The sequence below is a fragment of the Abramis brama genome, assembly GCF_963993115.1.
Source record: "Abramis brama genome assembly, chromosome: 5".
In the NCBI taxonomy this organism is placed as follows: domain Eukaryota; kingdom Metazoa; phylum Chordata; class Actinopteri; order Cypriniformes; family Leuciscidae; genus Abramis; species Abramis brama.
The window spans coordinates 25,664,372-25,691,017 of NC_139967.1; the positions used below are offsets into that span (position 1 = coordinate 25,664,372).

A 26,646-nucleotide genomic window follows, 5' to 3' on the forward strand; every position below is an offset into this window, starting at 1 on the left:
AAAAGAATCTGGAAATCAAACAGACATAAATAAAGGTTCCCATTTTTTAAAACAATGAATAACACAAACCGTGATAAGTAATTTGAAACCCATTTTCTGCTAAGCTTCTGAACAGGATAAGCTTGCACAATATTATATATTGGTAACATGATAAATTGTACAGCAGCTCTCAAAAACTAAAATTCTAATACAATTGTGACATCCACAAAATAAGCTATAGCCACCTTTCTCTGTTTGGTCTGATAGGATTCATATTTCTATAAAACACAACATTCTCACATGACTGCAAAATGTCTACAGGACAGCAGATGTGAACGAAAGAAACATGTAAACCTATTACAGACAGGAATGAATAAGGTAAGGGGTCATAAACATAATAATAATTTATATATATATATATATATATATATATATATATTTGGGGGGCTTTGCAATACACACAACTGGTCCAAAACAACACTACTGAATGTGCAATTAGGGCAAAGTTTTTTTGTTTTTTTTTACAAATCCTATTGTTGGATCTGAATTTTTAACTTAAAGCCCAAAAAAAGTTACAATAACCAAGAGTAATGTTAATTGTTCTTTTAAGTGCCTTTAACTACTATAAATAGCCAATTTATTCAGTTGGTTTATTAATTGCTACAGGAATTTTTTTTTTTTTTTTTTTGTTAGGTTGTAGTATTTGACAAATGTTAATCATTGTGTTATAGTTAAGTTTGTTTGTTTTTCACAGCATAATTGACAGTGCTTTGGTACACATTTGTTTGGTAAAGAATTCTGAAAGATTTCACTTAATTAAATTAACATGAAAATTCAGGTTTTTAAAAACAAGAGCAGCTAAAAACAATATTGCAGGGAAGATATTGTAAAAACAAATTAAAAACAAAACGCATATAAACAACTTACCATTTTCTGTAAATTTAAGCACATTTAATTTTTTTTTTTTTTTCAGATATTGGATATCTGCTCAAAAAAGCACCAGTGCTTTTTGATATTAAAACCTGAAAAGCTAATTGAAAACAGTTCAAAGTGAATCTTTCGACTCATGTAGATACAGTGCAACTAAAACGAATGGTCACTTAGGGGAACAGTAGATCACCTTCTCAAAAAGGCAGTTTCTCCCCCAAAAACAACCCGTTCAAGTTATTCTCCACCCATAGAGAAGTTTAGCCATGCTGGATTGGAAGACAAGTCGAGGTCTTCTTGCATATCATTTTCATAACTTACTATAATATAGAACATGTTAAGCCTTATATTATTGTAATAAATGTATAATCTCTCACTATATTTGATCTAGTATATCATATACATGTACAATAATACATATGATGATATGTACACACACAAGTGAGTTACTCTAGCACTCACACAAACACCCCCAGTAATGTGGAATGGAAAAAGCAGTAACAGTAGGACTTACGGACATGCTTCGGTTTTAGACTCACTGTTTTCCAATGCTTTAAGTTTAGGACCCCTGTTATAAATCAAGCTCATTTAAATGTTAACTATGAGAATAATGGCATCTCGCCTAAAGTCACCACCATGAGTTATTGCATTCGCAAAGCAAATCATACACTCATATATCAGGCCACAGCCACTATCAAAATCAGAACAATGATGTCACTCCGGTGAAGCGCCTTTCTTGTAGTGCTATACATGCACTTACCATGTGCTTGGATCTTTTGTTTGTTGTTGATTGGAAGACCTCTGATGTTGATTTCCCAAACAGTGACTCAGGTCAAGAGAACCGTGTCGCCCTCTTGTGGTTAAGTCTGTAATGGGTTAATAGTGAGAGTTTAGTTTGCAGCAGACGTCACACTCTCTTATTGTACGGGAGCTCCTGCGGTTGGTTGGGAGTGTGCTCTTGTGATCACAGTCATGAGTGAATGTTTGCAGAGTTCAACAGGACATGAACTGTTTTTGTCTGCTGTGGAGGAGTTGTCCGTCATTGGGCTTCCTCCACAGCAGGGGGCAGCATGCCCCTTTCTCGCAGGTGATTGCGCAGCGTGTTGAAGATGCTGAGTTGCTGTTCTGGTTGCAGGACGAGCAACTGCTGTAAGACCTTACTGGGATTCGGCCCCCTGGGGAAGAGAACAACGACCATCAAAATAGTGTCAAACATGCTTCATTACATTTCAGTGCTGATATCTAAATCAAAATGCTAAACAACAATACAGTTACATTTGCAAAATATCAGAAGTGAAAACATCTACATTTTGGCTTCTTTAAAAAAAATTACAGATATCTTTATCATGACAACTTTAAAATTAAAATGTATTTTAAACGCTGTTCCTGAAGATTGTAATGTAACCCCAACATTTATCTGTGCGCTGCTCATTTTATGGAAAACAGCTTATAACGGTTCACCGCTCCTCAGGAAAATGAACCATGATTTTGTTACCGATTAGTGTTTGTATTACCTTAGTTTTCCGACAAATATCACAATTAAATGGTGGATAACATCGTATCTATAATGTATAAAAATGACTAAAAACTACTCTGAAATGCCCTGTGAAATCCGTGCTTGCAAAGTCTGTACATGAAATCCGTTCTGCATTATCCTTTTGTTCGTTAACATTGTCAGGGTCTGAATCGAGCTCGAATTGGTTTGAAATTGAGTGACGCCATCCTTAATAATAATAACTTTATTTTTATATAGCGCCTTTAAAGCAGCTTCTCAAGGTGCTTTACATAATAGAACAAACAAATTAAAATACAACACACACAAAAAATAATAATAATAATAATAAATAAAAAAATAAAATGAAATAAAATAAAGTCAAGTAAAAGCAAACCTAAAAAAATGCGTTTTTTTAAATGAGATTTGAAATTACTTGTTACTAATTACTGAAATTAGTCTGTGCATCTCTGATATTTGGAGGGAGTGCATTCCAAAGCCTAGGAGCGTAGGATGAGAAAGCCCTGTCCCCTACAGTATGCAACCGAGTCTGTGGGACTGCCAATAGACCAGCTTGTGAGGAGCGTAAATGACGCTTGGGTGTGTATAAAGTTAAAAGCGCAGACAGATACTGAGGTGCCAGACCATGCAGTGCCTTATATGTGAGCATAAGGATTTTAAAATCATCTCGGAACCTGACGGGGAGCCAGTGCAAAGACTTTAAAATCGGTGTAATATGCTAATTTCTCAATTTCTAATTTTTCTTAATATTTACACTAGAGCAGAACTCGCAGTTATGGAGGGGCGGGAGATTTCCAGAACAAACGCTAAGCACTGTCAATCACAACACACTGGACCAGCTAACCAATCACAGCACATTTCATATTTCAGAAGGAGGGTCTTCATTGAAACAGGACTTAGACGGCACATATGAGACAGACTAGGGAGAGAGGTGCTCTAATAATGTAAAATGTTTAAAATAATGCGTTTTTTTGTACAATCGAGCATGAAAACATTCTAGTACAACCCAAAAACAAAATCAAGACTTCGTAAAAGGGCATAATAGGACCCCTTTAAATGTTGAGCAGCAAGTCAAGCTGCAGATGCGACAGGAACCAATCAGCTTGTGCCAATTAGTAAATGACGTAAATGTCATCAGTTTGCATTAAGGACCCATCAGCCTGGACCCATCTAGAGTTCCATGACAGAACTTGGTATTTATGTGACCTGCTCCAAGATTTCCCCGTCCCACAGTGTGAATTAATGGTGTGATAAAAAACAGAACTTAATAATACATTTTAAAAAAAGCAATAAATATGTAATAAAGGAGATAATATAATAAAATAGAAAATATTTTTGCAAAATATACAAACTAAGAAGCTGTACAGTGTAATAAAATAATATAAATATTTAATAATATTCTTTTTTGTTTGTTTATACATAATTTCTACCAGAAACCAATGCCAAGACAACATAATGTAAATGTTGGATTAGACTATAAAATTAGTGCATAAAACTCACAATGTGCTCAAATTGATGGAGCAGGTCACATATATTTGTCTTATTGACAATGGGATTATTTAACTGAAGAGTCTCGACAGATGGTTCGATGGACGTTTTGTATTTCTTTGATTTGAATTGCTTGTGTCACTTAAATCAGGAGGGATCAGACTATCTTGTATAGCTTGATTCAACCATTGTATTATGATGAAGGTAATTATAAACTGATGAGTAAATCTATTTTATTTATTGGATAAAGCCAAAGTTTACACACATTTGGCACTTGGTCTGTTGATTTTGGACCCTTTGTTTAATTAAATTATTTTTATTGTCAAACTTCCAGTTTCAATTATTTTATGGATTTGTATAGGTAATATTGTTTCGAAATAATAAATTATAACCAAATTAGTTAAGAGGTCACCTGACTTCCTCACCTGATAAAACTTGCTATGTAAACATGAACGAACGTTGCCATCAGATACTGACAGTCAAAACGATCCATTATTCCACCATGACCAGGAATGGTGTCCGCAAAGTCCTACAAAATGAAAAACCACAAGCTCACATTGTAGCAGTCACTCCAAGTAGGTAAAGACTGTGTAAAGACACAAATTCAAGGGTTTATGTGTGACTTTGGCTGAACGTGAACTAACTTTGATCTTGAAAGCTCTTTTGAAGCCACTGGCAAAGAATCCACCAAATGGTCCGATCAGAGAGGCGAATGAAGAGAGTGCAATACTGTGGATCTGAAATGGGTAAAGGTTCACCGTTTTCTGCAGACACAAGAAAGATGTAGATCATCAGCCAATACAAAAATCATTTTGTAACATTCATGTTCATTTATCACTTCAAAGGACTCAGGAATAAAACAACCCCTCCCAAATATTGTGCATTAAGCAAAGCAGAGCTTTATTAACTGTTACAGTATGAAGTTTTGCCCTGTCCAGTGCTCACCCATCTAACTGCATTCTGCACCACTGCAGGAAGTGTGTATTCCTGCATCATGAACAGATTTGAGGGCTCACACTCTACTGCAAAGCGGTTTGTCTCGCTGTTGTATTCCACTGGACAAACAAAGTACTGGTACTGGGATAGCAGGTAGGCAAACTGGAAAAAGGGGAAGACATCAAGGATTTAGTAGTCATATCTTGAGGGTTATGTGTGTATATGACAGTTGTTGGTGTTGCTTACAGGTCTAATGGTTACTTACAAAGAAACTTAAGACCACTGTTGCAAAGAATCCCCCAATAAAGCCTTCCCAGGTCTTCTTCGGGGAAAGCTGATAGAGAGCAAAGAGGGTTGAAATAAGATAATTTTTATCCACAATGCATGAATTTATGGAAAATGTACTCATCATTTCAGAAAATTAAAGGGGTCATATAATGCCATTTTTGTACAAGTTAATATGATTCTTTAGGGTCTAAATGAAAAGTTTGTAATATACTTTAATTAAAAATTCTCATTAGTATTGTAAGAAAACGCTCATTTTACCTGGTCAAAAACAGCTCTGTTTCAGCACGCCATTTAAGTGCATGTGTCTTTAAATGATAATGAGCTTTGCTCACCCCGCCCCTCTGTTCTGTGGGGCGTTTTGACACAACACACGTGGAGTGTTGCCTTGACAACAGTTGAGGGTATATTTTGGAGAAAGAATGGCAGCGAGAGTCTCTGAGGAAACATATGCGCAACCATATCAATTTGAACCGGAGTCGGACCCGGAACAAGATGACGGCCCCGAAAAAGTTTGACAATTAAGGCTCGAACAGGACGTTTCTGAATGGTTGGTTAACGTAATGTCACTTTGATCTATCTTTGTATGTACTGGCAGGGTAGAGTAGTGAGGTACGAACGCTATTTGTTTACTGATGTATACGTTAGTTCATTGACAGATTGAGGTTACAGCTAATGGTCATGAAAAACTTTTTTTCGGTAAATGTAGGCTTGTCAGTGATGCGTAACGTTATCTATGCAGTGTTAGGTACAACTGTCAGGGCTGAAGCACTGACATGAGGTCACGGCAGGAATGTTTCTTAGCAAAACCAGCTTTATACTGACCCTCGTTTATAAAGCAGTCTGGTGTGTGAAATGATTTGCGCAAACATGAAAGCATTGACATTGATCGTGGGGAATATTCCCTTCGAAAACAAAACTCAGCCACTGCGTCTTCAGCGGTTCAGATTTAGGAACATCAAAATGACTGCTGTGTTCGTTATTGCACCCAAGAACAGAACACCACAATCGCTTAGATGCCATTCTGCTCCAGCGTATCAACAATGTCTGCGCGGACCATGATGACAGCTCGCTCAGGGTGGGTTTGTGTTGAAACGCTGCTGTCAATTAACAATCGTGGGAGGGGCGTCTGACCGTGTGGCTCGATTTGAGATAGGGGAAAATATATAAGGAGATAAAAAAAAAAACCACTGGATGGATTTTTATCATTATATGATGGTTGTGTACAGGCACTGCCAACACACACTTCAGTACAATCAACTTGTAAAAGTGCATGTACCATTATATGACCCCTTTAAGACATGAAACATCTACCATATAAATATCACAGGTTTACCTTAATCAGTGGTGTTCTTCCAAAAAAGAAGCCAAACAGGTAGGCCATGATGTCATTACAGATCACAATAGAGATGGGAACAATAAACCTAAAGAACAAATTATAGTTTTATTTTACAAACACATACTGTAGGAGAGAAGAAACTATGCAGTGAACAAAGTATAAAAAAAACAAGGGAGAGAAGAAAGTTCACATTCATTTAATTGACTTTTTTTTTTTTAGAGAATTATCAATAACTAAAACATGTTAACTTGTTAACTAAAACATGAACAATTATGAACAGAAATGAGTACTGTACACTGCTCTCCCTTGAGCGGCCAGATATGTTGTCATGCAAAACATCAGGAAACAAAGGAATGTAGCTTGAGAAACTTAAGTAGGAATGAGGTGAACCCTCAGACAGGTCTGTCAGGTCAGGTGGGCTTACCAGATCATTCCCTCAAACAGGTTCTGAATAACCAGATGTGACTGAGTCACCACAATCAACAAGGTCACATGGGTCCAAGCAAACTGGAATGGCAAGCACAAACACACACACACAATGACCACCCATATACATACAGACACACACACAAACTCAGAGTGAACAGTTGAAATGTTGTCTAGTCACTAAAACAATGATGATATATAATGCAACACATGTCTCAACACAATCACAGCATGATTTATTATGTGTTGATAAACAATTTTAAATCTTAAATGTTAAGAAGACTGTGCTAAGACTACAAAATAAAACAAACTGGTCTAAATACTTGACTACTAATTGTTAAAGCAAACTTGGCTCGAACAAAAAGTATTTTGTTGCCGAGTGTTTCTTGTGGCAGTTGATGATGTGTTATGGGTGTTACTCACACTCACAAAGAAAATTACATTTTGCTGACATCAGTAGTTTAAGTGAAGTAAGCACAGTTTATGCCTATTATTAGAGTTCCTGAACTGCTGTGGCTGGACTCAACCCAGAAGCCCAACACTGTTTGCATGTCCTGAAGATGACTAGTGTTAATGTTTTTGGCAGGCTTGAATTCAGGCTTGGGGGTTGTGTGTGTCAATAAAAAGCAGCATCAGAGCCACCATTGCCATTGTCACGATGCTAAGTGTGCGTCTTGTTTTCAGTTGGCTTTATGAGACACCATCTTTAGAGTGCAATGAAAACATCAATCACAATTAATTATGCAAATAAATGCAAGAAAGAAGACAAATTCAGTATGCAAATATCGCAATGGCATCATCACTGCTGTTGCTTTTTTTAAAATTCTAAAATAAATTAAATTAAATAAATAAAAATCATTCAGCAAAGAGACATTAAACTGAACAAACTGTAGAGATATTTATAATGTTAAAAATATTTCTATTTCAAACAAGTGCTGTTCTTTTGAACAATCAAAGAACTCTGAAAAAATCAGTAATGGCTGCTGAAAATTCAGCCGTGTCATCACAGGAATACATTTTAAAAAGAAAACAGCTATTTTGAACTGTAATAATATTTCACAACATTACTGTTTTTTTATTGTATTTTTATCAAATAAATGCAGTCTTTGTGAGCATAAGAGACTTCTTTTAAAAACATTTTTAAAAAAATATAGTAGTCAACATTTAAAGTGGATCAAAACTTTTCAGCAAAGTTATACAATAATTTTGAACAATAATTCTTGTCTTTGATTAACCTTTTTGATCCACTTCAAATGCTGACTAATGTAGTTTTTTTTTTTAAATCAGCACCTAATATAAATTAGGTGCATTTTAACATATTTTGAAATACTTTCACAACACCCAAGATATCTGAATATTAACTAACTATACAGAAATATTTTTAAATGTGATATGACGACATGTGACTAGTGAGTATCTAATTGTCCAGCGTATGAGATGCACATGACTGTGAATGGAATGGACAGTTTAGTTCTGGCTGCCACAGAAAAGACTGATACACACCATATAAAACTGCAGGCGGTAATGCTTCTTCACTAAACTCAGTACAAACATGCAGAAACCTGTAAAAAGCAAAAAACATGCAGTTAATTTCCTAAAATACAGGAGAAATTATAAATCTGATCACGGTTTACTGTATCATTCTGTTTTCAGCATTAACAGTTTTTTCATCAGTATAGAGTTATTATAAGTTTAATTTTGTTTTGGAAACATTCCATATCACTGTTATGACAGAAGCAGTACACAACATTATGGCATATTTTGTTTTCATACATCTACAAAATACTGGAACAAACACACGGAGTTATTCTTTATTCTGTATAATGTGATTTCTATAATTATACTCAAGGCTCTCACTAATATACAGGGGTCTTGATGACAACCATTAAGAGGTGTTGGAGAGAAAGCAAGGTTTAGTGAAAATAAAAATGACTGCAGTGCTACAGCTTCCAACATGCTGTGCAGATTTATGGCCATAACAGAGGCAGAGGTAAATGCGCCTTTGGTCCTGGGTATGAACACACATTTACATCTACTTTTGCAGCAGTGACTTTGTCGTAGCCCTAAGCTGGTCCAAACTCATGAAATTTGTGGAGTTCATGCAGAGTGATGCTGTCATTAAAGCAAAAGGGTGACACACCAAATACACTTCCCAGCCAAAAAAAGTCACTGTTCAGATTGAAATAGGCAAATGCTTAAGAGTCAATGTTTGGATCATTGTTGCAGTGATTATTATGTTCCTAGCATGTTATATGTTTGGCAACAGTTCTTCTAACCCTAATTGATGGAGTGTGAAGCTTTTCATTTAATTTCACAACCATGTTGGAAGACACATCATGGTCATATTCCAGATGACAACGACAAGATTCATCAGGCTCAAACTGTGAAAGAATGGTTGATAGGGAGTATGAATAATACTTGGTCAATATCTTGTATTGACAATGCAAGAGTCAAGTCCTCTATAAAGTCAACTCCAGCACATCCCAAAGACTTTCAATGAATTTAAGGTGCAAATTCATGTGCGAAAATGATTACCATGCTCCCTCCCAACCATTCTTTCACAATTTGACATTTGACACTGAATCTTGTCATTGTCATTCTGAAATATGGCCATGATGTTAAACATGGTTGTTTAAGAAATGAAAAGCTACACACTCCATCAATTAGGGTTAGAAAAACTGTTGCCAAACATATAACATGCTAGAAACATAACAATCACTGCAATAATGATCCAATCATAGACTCTTAAGCATTTGCCCATTTAAATCCAAACAGCGACTTGTTTTTTGGCCTGGCAGTGTTCAATTGTCTTTATTAAATTTTTTACTTAAATAGTTGCGGCGAATTGTGAATATACTGTACACTACCTATCAAAGGTTTGGGGTCGGTAAGATTTTTGTTCTCACCAAGGCTGCATTTATTTGATCAAAATACTACAAAATCAGTGATATTGTGAAATCTTATTATTACAATTTAAAATGACTATTTTAACATATTTTAAAATGTAATTCATTCCTGTGATGGCAAAGATCCTACAGAAATCATTCTAATATGCTGACTTGGTTGCTCAAGTAACATTTCTTATTATTATCAATGTTGAAATGGATGTTGTTCTGCTTAATATTTTTGTGGAAATGTATTTTTGTGAATATTTTCAAAAGAACTTTCATTTAAAATAGGAATCTTTTGTTACATTATAAATGTGCTTGACCAATTTAATGTATCCTTGCTGGATTAAAGTATTAATTTATTTAAAAAACAATAATTACTGACCCCAAACCTTTAAACAATAGTGTAGCAGCAGCTCAATAGCTTGTTGGCAAAGAAGAACAGCATATTCACATGTTGAAGCATTTGTAAATGTGACCAAGCATGTATCTCTCATGAAGTCATTTCATAAAAACAATGCTTTGAATATCATTCAGAATATAATAAATTATGGAAAAAAGCTAATTGTGGACTATGGGCTTTTGACCTAGAGTCATAAAAAAGTTACACTCACCTGCCAAATACACTGCAAAAGAAATAAACCGATGATAACGCACAAGGAACTGCAAAGGTTCCTCCCTTTGGACGAGTGCGCCAAAATAATCAGCCACTGTCTCTCCATAAAAGAAGTAGTTCACACAAATCAAGAAGTACCTGAAATACAAGGTGCATTTGTGTCAAGATCTGACTATTTGAGTGAAAGACACATATTTGACAGAAACTGTGTTGAGTTTTAACAATAAATGGCCCCTTTCTTCTGCTTGGCTGTCATCTTGATTTGTTTGGACAAAGCCTGCAGGTGGGGCGTACTTTATGCTAGGTTCCAACATGGAAGTGCACTTTGCTCAATTCCAGTTAATCACTACTTTATCTATGACAAAAGGTGACTGGTAAAACGTGAGAGAGTGGGTGTATGTTTGTTTGTAGTTGAGTGTTTGTACATGAATGTAAAGTACATAAAACAGTGAGAAGGGGGAAAGGGTGGAGAGGTAGTGAGAAGAGAAGCTTTAAACGGTGCCTTGTCTGCATTTTACTTACCAGCTTAGAGTCCTGAACCACGGCAGATCATAGGAATGGTAAACTCTGTAGCCAATGGTTATAATTTCATGAAAACACTTGATTTGAACACCCATAACCTATAAAAAAGAATTATACAAATTTTGTATTTTGAGTCAAACATCTTTTTAAAATCACTGCATTGATTGATTCATTTTGACTTTTAATTTAAAATATCTACATATGTCAGTTTAAGTGAGGTTATAAATTAGCTAAATGGCCCAAAGGGTTTGTGGGATGGCAGCTAGGATGTTGTGTAAATGCTTGGTCTAGGAACCACAAACGCTGGCTAGCCAGTGGTCAGTGTGTTAGTCCTGTTAATTTAATTTTATGTGGTACACATATGGTTTGTACTCATACTTACCACAAATATAAGCATAATGGGTCCCAAATAGATGATGAGAAAGAAGCCAATGATCATTGTCATTGATAATATGCCTCTTATCCACCAGTTCTTCCACCTGAAGAGATCGAGATATGTTTTTTTAATTCATAAAAACATATTTGCATGAGGAATCAACAGTTGAATCACAACTACAGAATCAACAGTTAAACCAAAACTGCAGAATCAAGACACTAAAATCCAGTGAAAGAGGTGGAAATTAAGCTGAGTAAAATGTTAAACTGATGACCCAGTGGTTTTCCTGAAATGTAGGTGTGTTAAACTGCATGAAATGAATGCACGAACAGAATGATGTATTGTTTAACAAAACAATGATTTCAGTTTGATTTAAGCTTCCACTGTTGATCACTGAAGTTGTATTTTTGATGTTCTGAGATTTCTGAGAACAAAACGGATGAGATCGATTTATGCTGATGGCGCCATAAATGTAATAAATGTGGCTCCATGAGAGATGTGAATTCTTCGTTTTCTGGCCCAGAGTGTAATAAACTGTTTGCAGGTGCCACAAATCATGAATACCGCTGAAAATAATGAGGAGATTTGTCAATGGAGAGGAAGAGAAAGGGGAGGGAGAGGGAAAAAAGCGCAGCATCATCACAAAGCGTAGCCAGGCGCCGGCATTCAGGCATGTCGCCCTGCATTGGATCAGCGCCTCTGCGGTCTTTTAAAGAGACTGCAGCAAATCCCACCAACAGAGCAGCAAAACTGACGAGGATTAGGAGCGTTTTACCCACTGACCTACCCCCTAACCTCATCTGCGTATCAAATATCACTAGAGTCTGTCTTATTGATCAGAATCAAAGTGAATAGCTGAGCAATACGACGTTCTGTAAGGTTATGTGTCTGCTTTTAAAGATTAACTGGACACATTTTTACAAGGTTCTTATTTTACTAAAAAATCCATCATATGTGGATAGGATTGTTTTAAGAGAATATTAGTGCACTGGTTTCCTTTTTCCCAGCAAAAACAGGTTCAACTAGTTTGTGAGACCTTAGAGACTCATAGTTGCCCGTGCGTATTGTATTGGGGCCTAAACGTACATAATGCTGACATAGACTGTTTGGGGAGTTGCTCATGTGCTCAGTGTCATTGGGTACCTAGATGACAAGCCCTCCAGGGCTTTGTTGAGACACTGTGGAGTGTTATCTGTGGGAGGTGGCATGTCTGGTGTGTCCGCTTTGGAGTCGCCCTCCATTTCTCCTTCCCCTTCACCGGGAAAAGCAAGCCTGTCGTCTCCATCTGCCTCCTGCAGAGTGCAAACACACACAGTGAGAAAAAATGTATATAAACTAGATATTTCATGCACTTACTCCAGAGCAGATAATTATATTTTGCTAAATTATCATTTTGAAGCGTAAATACAAATCGCCAGAAGTAAAAAGCTCAACGTAGGCTATAAACAAACTACAACACGGTTGAATTACTTCAAATTCGCTAAGCTTCCGACAACACTTTCAGTCTTTATTTTTAAACCATATGACGTTTAAAGTCCCGATAACCTCTGTAGTCCCATTTAGCCACTTGTTAGCAATTCATTTTCAAGACAAGTAAAAACTTTTTAAAAAACGTGACAATATCCTGAGCTTGTGTTAAAGGGTAACTCTCGGCAAAATGTAACCTAGGGTCTTTTTGTTAATCTACTCGAGGCAAACTTTCGTTTAAAAGCATAATTAGAATGGAAATGCCACTTTTAAGTTTGACCGTATTTTCGTTTTAGGTTAAAATGCCTTGTGAATGGGAGTGAATGGAACGAAAATACGGTCAAACTTAAAAGTGGCGTTTCCATTCTAATTATGCTTTTAAACGAAAGTTTGCCTCGGGTAGATTAACAAAAAGAGCCTAGTTTGCATTTTGGCGAGAGTTTAACCACAGACCTTATTACAGGCATTTAACCAAAAACCCATTGATTTCAAGACGACGGAAGCGCAAGTGCTAAGTGCTGGACTTAATAAAGCACAGTGGACCAACATCAGCAGATGACATGGCTCCCCAAACCAACACAGATTGTGGAAACTTCACACTGGACTTAAAGCATCTTGGATTGTGTGCCTCTCCATTCTTCCTCCAGACTCTGGGACCTTGGTTTCAAAATGAGAATGAAAATTTGCTCTCTCATCAGAAAAGAGGACTTTGGCCCATCGTGCTTTATTAAGTCCAGAGTCAACACAGCCGTCTACCAGAACATTTTAGAGCACTTCATGCTTCCTTCAGCAGACAAGCTTTATGGAGATGCTGACTTGGTGTCTGCCCACACTGCCAAAAGAACCAAAACCTGGTTCAATTACCATGGGATTACTGTGCTTGATTGGCCAGCAAACTCGCCTGACCATAACCCCATAGAGAATCTATGGGGCATTGCCAAGAGAAAAATGAGAGACATGAGACAGAACAATGAATTTGGGGTTTTCATAAGCTGTAAGCCATAATCATCAAAATTATAACAAATAAAGGCTTGAAATATCTCACTTTGCATGTAATGAGTCTATATAATATATTAGTTTTTCGAGTTTCACCTGTATTATATTCTTCATTCTATAAGCTTCAAACATTTTACCGTGGCTTGCCCTGTCATGCTTTGACAGATGCATCTGTTTAATGCTTTTGAGACATGTTTTCCTCAGTACATAACTTCCATTTTATGGTTATAAATGTTAGAGAGTCCCGCAAGTATTTCCATTTTGCATAACCTGACAAGCAGCAAGTCTCCATTACACTCCAGTCTTCAATAAACGAGCACTGATGCACACCAAACAAACAGCGCACAGTAAAATTATCCCAGTAATTCTGACTAAAACATACATTTTGCTAAAATATTTCTTGTTAGAAATTAATGTAGGTTTAAAATTAGTTAATAATATTTTTATTTGAGTACTTATAGTAAAGGGACTTTTGTTGGAGTAGAATAAAACAATTTGTTCAAATGAGGGAATGTGTGCGTTCCTCATCCCTCATACAAGTTGTTTTTGTTTATTATCATTTTTAAAATTGTAAGCAATCGGTTGTATTTTGGTTTAGAAAGTAATGTTTATATTTTAACCCTTTTTTGCAAATAATTTATAGCATAGCCTACATAGATACATTCACTACAGTAGGCTATATTTGTTTTCATAACCTTTATATTGCACATAGTTTGGAGGACAACGTTGGGCAAAATGAGAAAAAAAAAGAGATTAAAATTAATGTAAAAAAAAAATGTTTTTAACTTTTCATTCGATTCATTCAGATTAATGGTTTATCAAAATAATAATTTGATAAACATTAGATGCAGCCCTAGTCTTACGTAAATGGTCACTAAGAAACATGTTCGAAAACACTGAAAGACTGATTAGTTGACTAGTTGTTCAGGTAACCCAACTGTGGTATTGAAAATATGTAGTGCTGCACACCCCAAACACTCAGGTGACAGACAAACAGGTGAGAGACACTAAAACGAAACAAAACACACAAGTCACAATGTCAATAAGCCAGTACTCTTTTGCAATCACATTGAAATGCAGCTCTTCATGGAAATCACAGATTTACTAGTCAAAGTAATGGAGAACGATGGAAGAAAGGATATTAGCCAGCACAATTTATGCAAATGCTAGACAAATGCCTCTGAGGAAAATCAATCGGGCTTGAGGACATGGCATTTGAGTAGGTGCAGTACAGTAGACTGAAGATACCCGGCTGCTTTCTCATCTTTCACTGTTGTCTTGGCCAACACACCACAACTACGAGCTAAAGAACAGAATAAAATATGGCTGGTAATGTCGTGACTCCTGTCGCCTCTGTGAAAAATCTCCCACAGTAACAGTAGCAAAGGAAGCTAATGAATCAAGTGGAGGGGAAAGTACTAAAAGAGGAAAAGTTGAACCAAGGTGTCATCATTCAACACAGATTGTGGTTATGAAGTGATGAATAAATCATCATGATCACAAGGGATCACTGATGAATCATTATTTTAAATTCTCTTGGGTTTCTTAAATCCCAAGATCAATCTTTTAGTCTATGATGTTTTTTTGTAGATGTGTGAACAAAACTTTACTAAACTATTGAAAATATTTTGGCGGCTGCCAAAGAATTATTTAATGTGGCGGTACCCATCACTCTGCAGTACTGGTACCCAGTGATAGCCGGCTGCTTTAAAGTGATCTGTGAAGAGCTTCAAAGGTTTCTATTTACAATATGTTTTTGCAGTGTTGAGCTTTAGCCAATCACACACATATCTGGTAAAACGGCTGAGTTTTTGTTCAGTGCATGTTTTGCACAGTTCGCGAATCCTTTTATTATAACCAACAAAGAATAAACAATGTCAATAAGGGACTCACTGTACAGCGTAGACATAATATTATATTATCGTTATTGATTATAACGATAACAGGAGTTGAAGTAATTGACAGTTTCAGTGATTATATAGGCATTTTTAAATATAAAAAAGTTCTAAGCACTTTGTTTTATGATCTAACCTGACATTGGTTATTTTTTATTTCATGAATACATAGGATGAGTTAATATTACAAACTGTTTCTTTGCATTTATTTTAGATTTTCAGTACTGGGCTCGCTGTTCACATGGGTAGGGTACTTTGTACTGTGTGTGTGGACGGCCGTGGTCCGTGGTCCGCCACCACCGAAGGCAATTTCTGACCCAGGAAAAATGTGTAGCTCATCCAAATAATCACATAAACCTTGTTGTTTTGTTACTTTACTTTTGATATGAAACAACGTCTCAGCTTTCAAAATCTGTCAATTTTATCTCTGCGATCTTTAATGTGCCAGACAGATCAATGAAGCGCCTCAGTTCAAGTGAAGCAGCAGCATTGAGCACACATGAACGATCCCAATTCACACGGATCGGCAAAAACGACAAAAGAACGCTGTATTCTGCTGACAGACCATTAGATGGCAATTAAACACTATAGACTGAACATGTAATACGCATGTGCATGACATCATCATTTTCAGAGTTTCGCGTTTTTGTTGTTTACACGGAGACCGTTTTCAAAAACTTGCACTTTGAAACCATTTTTTCAAAAGTCTGAGCTCCCAAAACGCTGCTGTCGTGTAAATGAACAGCCAAAACACATAAAAAGTTTTACGTTTTTAGTTGAACTAAAAATAAACAGCACTTAGATGTAATAATGTGGACTCTGTTGTTAATTTTAACTTTTAATCTTATAGTAATACATGAACTGACAGGGTTCTTTTTATAGTTTACAGCAGGGTTCACCAATCTCGGTCCTGGAGGGCCGCTGTCCTGCAGAGTTTAGCTCCAACCAGCTCCAACACACCTGTTTGAAAGTTTCTAGTATGCCTAGTGAGACCTTGATTAGCTGGTTCAGGTGTGTTTAATTGGGGTTGGAGCTAAACTCTGCAGGACAGCGGCCCTCCAGGACCGAGATTGGTGAACCCTGGTTTACAGCATCAGTTGAGAGAGATTTTTTTCTTTTATGTGTATTTTACATGTATTGTATCTGATCCAAATGAATCAATATAAATCGAATTGAAATCAAATCAAGAGCTTGTGAATAAGAATCAAATCTATTTGTTAAATCTATGTCAATACCCATCCCTAATGTTCACAGATAACATCATCACAGGGGAATGTTGCTGCCTAACCAGGTTCGGTCATTGCCAATTTGTAAGCCTCTTCATGTGGCGCCAACTGCAGCAGGCCTCATCCGGGCAAGCCTGATGATTAATTGTATCATAATCTTCAATAAATCTGTAATCTGAATTTAAATGCTGTGCCGACAGTCTAGTCTACCACTGCGATCACTGAGTCGTTTACAAAGTAGCTGATCTGCCTTTCAGACTGAAAAAAAAGACCCCAACAGCAGCTTGTTTACAGCACCTAAATTTAAAACGGGCCATAGAAAACAAGCTACACATAAGTTAATATTTAATACTACAGCAATAATGTTCCTCTACGGCCTACATAAATGCTCTAAAAATAGCATTACTGGTATGTTACTCTTCTAACATAAAGGTTAATCCACATAGGCATACATCTATATGCTATTTATTTTCGAATGGACAGAAATTCTGACTGAACTGTATTAAATGCACTGTAAGGACAGGCTATGGATAGAAGTGTCTGTCAAATGCATCAATATTAATTTCAGATACGAACCCTAAAGGTCACATAAAAGATACACTGTTGTCATAAGTAGTTCATGGCCTGAATAAGATACACTGTGCTCCAAACATTACGCCAGTCAAAAGTCAGGCTCCTGTGAGTCTATGTTGGCTCTGTTATTCATAGCTTTTGTGTATTTTATGTTTGGTGGCGTTTCTGTCAAACCCCTTACTGGCATCCTAATTTGGCCATGTAAGAACAAGACGAACAGTATAATTTCCAAAATTAGCCAAAGTCTTTAGACCAAGACTAAGAAACTGTGCTGAGGAGGTAATTGGGAGCAAGTTGCGCTGAGAGGTAGAGTAGAGAGGTCACTCATGTCTGAAACAAGGCTCAGATTAAGGGTGGTAAAAGAAACCCTCTGCTAACTTTTTAATGAGGGCACACTCAAGCCCCCAGAAAACATTCATGGAAATGTACAGACCTGAGCAACACTCATTCCAGCTATCAGCTACATCAGTGGAGTCAAGCTCATTTTGTGCAATTTGAAAATGAAATGGTTATTTCTGAAAAAAGAAACCTGAAGGCAACAAACAAACTGAAACATTATCCCATTCATACTCTGCCAGGACAATAGACAGACGAGAAGAGAGAGTTTTTCTAATGCTCAGGATGAGTGGACCTATTATTATCCTGAGGGTTACACTAAATCGCAGCCTAGTAGCGTACTGCAGTCCATTCAAGAAAAATAATCAGTGTTTATGAATGTGCACTGATATTTCCACTATTTAAATGGCACTCAACAGGTCAATAGTCATACCAAAGACTATGGAAATACAAAGAAACTGCAATATGGGGGAATACGTCCTGCCTTCTAAATAAAAGAGCCAATCACTGATTGGTAAAGTCATCGCATCACTGCAGCTGCCGTTAGAAGCTCCGGCTTCCATAAAAAAAAAATATATATATATATTTATGGGACAGTTCATGTAAGATTTTGTGCTGATTTGAAATATGTTATTTAATTGTGAGTTCGGCAAGCAGATTCAGGATTCCCCCATTCAGATAGATAGGACTTACTCTTGGATGCCTGAAGTAGCTGCACAGAATTGTTGCAAATATGGCTGCCGAATGAACAAAATTTCCTTGAAAGGGACTTTGACTATACCAACAGCTCCTAAAACTAATTAACCAGTGTACTTTCAAATGGGCTATTTTACATTGTCAATGTTTTATTTTGTTCCCTAATGTCCACTTAATGTCCAAAGTGTCTTGCATCAGATCACTTACTGTTTCAAGATCAAACGATTTTGTTGTTACCAATACAGATTATAGATTATTTTTGTTCAAATGTCCTCTGTTTGACACAATAATAACTATATTAGACTACAATTTAAAAACACAATATGGTTATATTAATAATAACTATTATTATTATTATTATTATTATTATTATTATTACGTTCCTTAACAGACATTGATATGCAAATGTGGACGGTCATATGTTAATATGCTATTATTGTACGCCGGCAACAAATTCTAAAATTTTAGAATTTGTTGCCGGCTTGGGGGCAGCTTTGCCATTTGAACATTAGAGTATGTCTCTACACAACAATGAACTCTTTTATTTCAAGCAAGCAAGGAAAATCCATGATATGTGGCATTTAGAAGCGGGAGAAATTTCTGTGTATGTGTCCTTAAGAGCTGTGTGCTCCACACATGTATCCTCCAGCCTATAAGAGTCCAGAAAGTGAGGGGATAAGAAGACTATCCTGCTGATTAGCTGCTCCATATGAGACTACACTAATCCCAGAGAGAGAAAGAGGGAAAAGTCCCAGTCCAGCTCAACCCCAGAAGGCACACACCAAAACAAACACAAATGCAGCCATCAGTGCTCACATCTCTCATTCGGTTTCTACCTGCAGAGCCGGTATCTGTAACAGAACGTGCTGAACAGACAGAGATCATATAACCAATGAACAGAGGAATTGCCAAATAACCTGCCAAATCATCACTTTAGCTGCCTATTAAATCCTCTCTGAAGTGCTTCAAGGGTGAAAATAAAGTGTCAGTACAGGACGATATCTTGACTGCAGACTTTTCCCCAGGGATGATTGACAGCTTGGCCCAGTTTTCACTGTCCCTTTAAATACTTTACAGCAGTGGCAAAAAAAAAGAAAAAAAAAAGGGCTGATCAGGAATTCATACTGTTGCAGCAAATACCAAAATGGATACGCTCACTGCTGATGTCAAAAGCGGACGCAGGCGAGGGGATGCAGCATAATTCCTAACGCAGCATTGTGTACTGTATTCTGTGCTAATTAGTCCGCTGTTGCATTAAGAGAGAAAAACACTGCTAAAAATACCAGCACAGTTGCTCACCAGCATGAGTTCTGCAGAATACAACACATGCCCTTATTACCAGACATATTACTCTAAATTATGTGTCCTGAGAAATGACTATGGCCCACATGTGTTAGCCAATCAAAACACTCTCTGTCAAAGCCATGAGTTTGAGGTGGGACTACCTGTTTGGTCTAACAATGGAAGACGGGGGAGTGTTCTGGAAATATGTTTGGAAAAGTCATATGAAATTACTTTCAGCAGTTTTGAAACGATGAAGTCGAGATAAAGCTATCATTGTGCCACATTTCTTTCCTTTCCTTTCCTTTCCTTTCCTTTAAAGGTGGGGTAAGCAGTATTTGAACAACACTGTTTGGAAGTTAGTTGGACGGACACACGAACAAACAACAACAAATGTGTGTAGCCAATCAGCATTAGGGAGTGTATGACAGTGGAGGAGAGAGAAGAAGCAAGAGGGAGATTTGAAGAAAGACTGCAGAAATAGAGATGAGACGCAAAAGAGAAAAGCTCAGAAGAAATCACTGGAAAATGAATGGGTTATGACTGGACAAGAGCTTTAGGACCAGCGTTAATATTAGAAAAGCTTTCCATCGCTGGAGAGAGCTAAGTGGGAAGGGGTGGAGAAAATTTAAATAAATTTTTTTATTTAAAAAAATATCAACAATGTCCAACAGCGTTTTCGAAATATCGCTTACCCCACCTTTAAAGTGGTGTGCTTTCACCTCTCATTAAAAGCCCAAACTTAAGCCCAGACCAGTAAAATCTTGTAATGTGACTGTTGTAATATGAAGTCTGCACGGGACATACTTGACAAAAAAAGTAATTAAAAGTGAGTTAAGCTGAGTTAAGCTACCTGTGCTGTTTCTGTGCACAATTTATCAACACACATATAAGAAAAGTATACTCAAGAGCTATGGGTGCGCTAAACGGTCAATTACACACAAAAGCATGTCAAAATGCCCGTCTTGGCGAGGATTTACATTTGATTACGTTATTCAATTTCTGTAGTAGGCTATTGGCTAAATACTATACCGTTTTAGACTTACATACAGGGATGTCACTAGGATTGGAAGACAGGGGGGGGGCTTAGCCCCCAGGGTATTTGTAACTTGCGTTTGCAAAATCTTTGCACTCACATCTACAGCTACACTCAGAGCCGTCGCATAGACTGTGCGAACTGTGCAACCGCACAGGGCCTCGCGCCACTAGGGGGCCTCACAATCCTGCTGTTTTTTGTTTTGTTTTTTGTTTTTTTTGTCCCCACCACTTTTTAAAATGTACTAATGTACCAATTCTCCAAATAAATAAAACATCTCCAGGTAACTGGCAGAGCATTCATTTCGTTCGTTTTTTAAATAAGAGACGATCTAGCGCTTAATTGCACACAAACGTGTCCCTGCTTGATATACAACCACTGATGAACATAATCGGTTTTGATGATAAAAAAAAAACTTTACAAGAAAAAAAAACTACACGAGTGCGGATTAGAACCCAGAACCTCTGACACGCTTGGCGAAAGTTCTACGACTGGACCATTAATATACACACACTTGTGTATCGGTGTGTGTGGGCGGGAGGGTGCATAGCGAGTTCAACTTCAGACTAAACTAGAGTAACGACGAGACGAGATGAATCCTCCAGTTACTTGCAGCGCTCCGGTCTGCAACGCTCTGAAAGCTGCCACAGTTCACACCAATGCAACGAGACGGTGCGGTGCATCATCTTGATCAACATCAACAGTAAGTGATTTGTACTTTTGTCCAAATTCCGACTTTTCGGCTATTTTTTGTAGCTGGATATATATCATTTGTTGCGTCTAAATATGAATATGGATACGGTTATTGATAAATCGAATTGTTATTGTTGTTCTTATTATCATTTGGGGGGCTTAGGAACATTTTGGGGTAGCTTCAGCCCCCCTAAAATAGGCCTAACGACGTCCCTGCTTACATAAAAAACTTAAAGCATTGTTTATTTAATTCGTATCTTTCTATTGTATCTGGCCTATTGTTTAACTTCTGCTGTGCATTCTGCAGAGGTCCCAGGCACCTGCCTACTCTGCCTATAGTTAGCAGCAGCCCTGTATGCAGTGTTCAATAAAGAGCTGTTATACTAAATTCTGCTGAGAATTTTAGTTCAGTACTCACACGTATCAGGATATGTATTGTAGATTCGTGGCCTCTGTATCATGACACATATTGTAATGTGACTTTGTTGCAGATACACAGCTCTAATTGATACACTGGTACCAGCTGTGCTTTCTCACCCTCTCTTTTCTCCTACATCAAGTTGACAAACACGGCAGCGTGTACCGTATTTTAATTAAAAAAGTATATAGTGTGTTTCAGAGCGAAGCGTGTCATTTGTTTTCATGCATGCAGCTCACAGCGACAAATGCAGCAAACCAGTGAGAATTTGTAATGAGAAGCGTTTGTAAACTTGTTGTCACATAAACTTAAAGGTTTCCTTGCAGTTTTCCAAATAAAAGCTTGAAGGTTTAACTTAAAGAAACATAATGTTTGTAATTTTACTGCTGTACTGTAAAATAACGTATTTGTTGTATTGTATCATAATAATAATGTTTAATAATAATAATAATAATAATAATAATAATAATAATATACACTACCAGGCCTAAACCGAATTGTGTGATTATAAAAGGTGCCGAGAAACCAGTTTTCTGTGGTAAATTGCAGAAGCAGGACAGGATCATGAGCAGAGAGCCATTGTGCTGCACAGAGGTTATGATGGTCCACTGAACTCCAAACACAGCTGAGGTGGTACATTGAGCACAGAACCATGCTAAAGCCCAGAGAGACTCTTAGTAAAGGGAAAAGAAAACAAGATATTAACTGAAAACCATAACACTCAGCTCTCAGTGAAAGTGAAGGGCTGTAAATACTGCTAGTTACTATGAGTGATGGAAAGAGATTGACCTTGAGAGAACTGGCTGAGGGGCTCTAGATGGACAGGCTTTAGTCTTATCAGGTCAGTGGTCTCCAGGACAAGAACACAATGTTCTTTCAGAGCCTTTATTTCTTTGACTAAATCTGTGGCATTTATTTCCATATAAAGGATAAACCAGTTGCCCTTGCAGAAGTATTTGTGAATAAACAAAAGCTCAGAATATTTTATGCATAATCAACGGTTACATTTTAACTCTTTCCCTGCCATTGATGGAATTTTCCGGCTTTCAGTGTTTCACTGTTTTACGGTAGACGGCGCTATTACACATCTTCTGAAAGAGTATTGAATCTCCTGATCAAAACACATGCGAAGATGATGCAGAAACAAGCGATATAATATGTAATCATATGCTTAAGTAAAATAATGCGATCATCAACATTAAACAGCATATAAATCAAAATCGCCTAATGTTACTGAATGAAATGTCGACTCAGGACGAGCTGTAGTGGTGCGTTCAAGTCCTCCTGGGAAGTTCGTATTTACGAGGTGGGAAGTCGTGTTTACGACGGCAGGTGCGTTCAAGTCAATTTGGTTGTGGTGTACTTTCTCTCAATAAATTACACAAAATACAGTAGGTTCTTAAACTCTAGATCTAGAAAATGAAGAACAAAGAAATGTGCATCAGGTGTGCTTTGCTTTTTTATGTTTTTAATGCCATCATATTCTGTGCAGGCAATTAGATTACTTAGAAAAGCCGTACAATATCATTGCCAAATACCTTTAAGTATTGTGGTATTCCACCATGTTTCTCACAGACACGCGCCCCCCCCCCCCCCCCCCCCCCCCAACTCGTAAAGATCGGGGCTTAAAGAAAATCCCGAGCTTCCCACGCGCATTTACGACATTGTGGTGGCGTTCATGTGCGTTCAACTCCTAAATACGATCTATACGAGATGACTTGAACGCACCATAGGACTGTGCAAGCATTATGGGTGTTGATGGACTCGATCTACTCCATCTGTGTTTTGATCATCGTTCTGAATCCAATCTGGATGTAGTCTTTGACAAAAAAGTGATTTTCTCAGCTTTTAAAAAACAAAATGTACCCACATTCAAGTGTTGATAAAAAGGAATGCATGAAGCTAGAATAAAACAGTTCTTTTTTTATAAAAGCAGAGGGTCTGTTCTTTCTTTTGATATGTTGCATGTTCAGATATTCATACAACAAAATATTCTGGGGGCCATGACATTTTTGTGAAAATTACCAAAAAAGCTGGTGGCTGGCAACTTTTTTTTTTTTTTTTCTACCTGAAAAAGAGTTTAAAAAAAATAATACTCTTGTTTTCAGACAAAGTAAAATAATAACTATAATATTACTGACCTAATTTAAATAATTTCATATTTTTATTTTAGTATTATTTAAATAAACAAGTATAATTATATTAAATATATAGCCTATACTCATCAAATTTGGTTTTCTTATGTAAAGTTTTGGGTTGAAGACCCATGATGCTCTCGGCCCCATACTATCACTATCGCATTCATAAGACAAATGCAGCTGGTCCACTCATTTTTCCACACCCACTTGTAGGAAACTTCTCCAGGGGAAACAGTATAATGGTCCAGTGTATGGTCTTATAAGACAGTTCAAGAATACATAGACATGACAGGAAGCCTTCACACACAGATCTCCTTCAAAAGCCTTGTCTGTGACTAAAAACATTTGTAACTGTAACTACTGAGTCATGAGACCAATTCATCCATTACCAAGATGGCTGCTGAGTTACTCCCTTCTCAACTTTTTCACACTGTGGCCAAGTGATTTGTTGTCATGTGTGATCTACCCCAACGCTCAGCTATCATCATCACTACATCATTTCCAGGGAAGAGGAAACGGCTCTAGCCCAATCACATACACACAAAGAGCAAACCGATTGTAAATAGATTCTGTTTGATATCGTAAAAGCTGAGCATTTAATTTGTCTAGTATTCATAAAAACAAAGGAACTGATAACAAAACACTGAACACTGACTTTGAACTTCTGACATTTCTTAACTGAGAAAAACTAAATTACACTTCACCCACACCTAACTCAAAACATATTTCAGCTCTTAAATAAATATTTCCCAATATACCAAATACCTCTAAAACTAAATCGATTTTTTTTAGTTCTAAATCAAACTATCCTGCAAAAACACAGTTTTAGTCCTGTTATAACACATTCAAATGCAATATGTTTCACAATAAATGAATGTTAGTCTATTTAAAACAGTTGCCATTTCTCTCATATACAAAGGAATAGCCTAGGCCTACAGAAAATGATGTTTAAAAGACCAAAACAGCAACAAAGGCACTGGCTGACCTAGCGGAATACTTCACCCCCAAAATAAAAACTGTCCTCATTAACTCACCTCCTTTCAAAACTGCATGATTTCGTTCTCCAAAAAAAGATGATAATAGTCACCATTCACTTTCATTGTATGGAAAGAAGCAACGAAAATTAATGGAGACAGAGACTGTCATTCTGCCAACATCTCCTTTTGTTTTCCATGAAAGAAAGTCGTGCTTGTTTGTAACAACACGAGGGTGATTAAAGGGTAAATTTTCATTTTTGGGTGAACTGTTTCTTTAAATACATGGTTTCTGAACTCTAATTTAAATTACATTAAACAGCTCTGTATGACAGCTGATTCTGACAGCTGACCGTGTCTCAAACCCTAGTGAGATGCCTACAGACAGTATTTTTGAGCATGACAAACTTAGTTGAGGGTCAAAGTGTTCAGAACGTTCCAGACACGTATGAAACCCAAAATGCTGTCTAGTTAGGCAGCTCACTAGGTTTTGCGACACAGCCACTGACTCTCTGGCTGGCTTTGCGGCGTGTTTGGCTCAGCAACTTCATATGAGGCAACCGCCAGTTTAAAGATAAAATGAATTAAAGGGACAGTCCCATAACACAAATGTCACTACATATAATCCTAATATTACCTTAAGCGAGTTGTTTTTGTGTAATATCTGCTCAGGTTGAAGCGGTCTGACTGGTTGCTCGTTAGCTGATTAGCTAGAAGGTCATTCGCAATCGACTGTGAGAAATAAAGCCTCCTGAATGAACATGTTCTCCATAAATTACCTTGTCACTGATGTTTTCCGTGCTGTCAGGGTCTCCTCCTCCTCCTCGCCGTCTCAGCTCCGTCATTTTTGCTTATTTCAGTCTAAATGATACATAGATATCGTAGGAGGTCCGCGTTAAAATGAAGCAGAGCGGGGTTCGTGTCAGTCTCAATAATCCGGTTAATTTAACCGACTGCGACCATCAAAGTGTCTCCCGCGGCAGGTGGAGGGACAGACAGCCTGCGTGCATTTGTTTATGCCCACAGATCTGCTGCTGTTTTGTTAGTTAAGTGAGAGACCAACCCCCTCTCTCTCTCTCTCTCTCTCTCTCTCTCTCTCTCTCTCTCTCTCTCTCTCTCTCTCTCTCTCTCTCTCTCACTCAGTGACTCAACATAAAGAGGAACACTGCTCCACTCTGCGGCTGGAGTTCTCAGACTCTTACGACAGTCCATATGTTATTGTTTCTGTGAATGTTGTCCATGATGTGAAATCATCATGATGATGAACTTGTGAGTTTATTAGTAGGCTAGCCCAGGCTATATTGTGAAGCCAAGACATCTGCACATGACGTTCTTTTTGTAACCTTGAACCTAAAACTCTTTTCTTGGACTGTAATACTAGCTCTCCTATAATTGTTAACACATAAAAGTTAATTATTATCCTATGGAAGTTTAATTTACATAAAGCTAAGGTGATATCTATTAAGCCCTCCTTTAGATTTTTCTGTAGGCTACAGATCTAAAAATATTCTTTGAATGCAATTACTAGAAATAAGAAAAAATCTCTTATTCTGAGAAAAGTCTGTAGAACTTAATGTTTTAGATATGCTACAAGAAAATGTGTAAATTGATCAAGATAAAGA

The 26,646-nt window shown here is 37.2% G+C and overlaps 1 protein-coding gene across 1 annotated transcript; it reads right to left on the bottom strand.

The window, feature by feature from the left end:
* Positions 1-645: 645 nt before the first annotated feature.
* On the bottom strand, positions 646-26,127 carry cds1 (CDP-diacylglycerol synthase (phosphatidate cytidylyltransferase) 1). The gene is made up of 13 exons (XM_084113843.1): positions 25,804-26,127; positions 12,439-12,587; positions 11,302-11,398; positions 10,920-11,017; positions 10,396-10,535; positions 8,397-8,455; positions 6,892-6,974; positions 6,465-6,552; positions 5,109-5,177; positions 4,853-5,005; positions 4,552-4,671; positions 4,333-4,436; positions 646-2,081 (listed from the first exon to the last, which is right to left on the bottom strand). The coding sequence occupies exons 1-13, from the start codon at positions 25,867-25,869 to the stop codon at positions 1,946-1,948; spliced, it is 1,362 nt and encodes a 453-aa protein (XP_083969969.1). The 5' UTR covers positions 25,870-26,127; the 3' UTR covers positions 646-1,945.
* Positions 26,128-26,646: the final 519 nt, after the last annotated feature.

What these genes read in the sequence shown, in the direction of transcription:
- cds1 (XM_084113843.1), bottom strand. Translation starts at nt 25,869, where the DNA reads ATGACGGAGCTGAGACGGCGAGGAGGAGGAGGAGACCCTGACAGCACG. An exon ending in TGGTTCAGGACTCTAAGCTG is followed by an intron (nt 10,536 to 10,919) that starts GTAAGTAAAATG and finishes CTTGTATTTCAG; the next exon opens with GTACTTCTTGATTTGTGTGA. An exon ending in TACATAGCAAGTTTTATCAG is followed by an intron (nt 2,082 to 4,332) that starts GTGAGGAAGTCA and finishes TCTCTTCCCCAG; the next exon opens with GGGGCCGAATCCCAGTAAGG.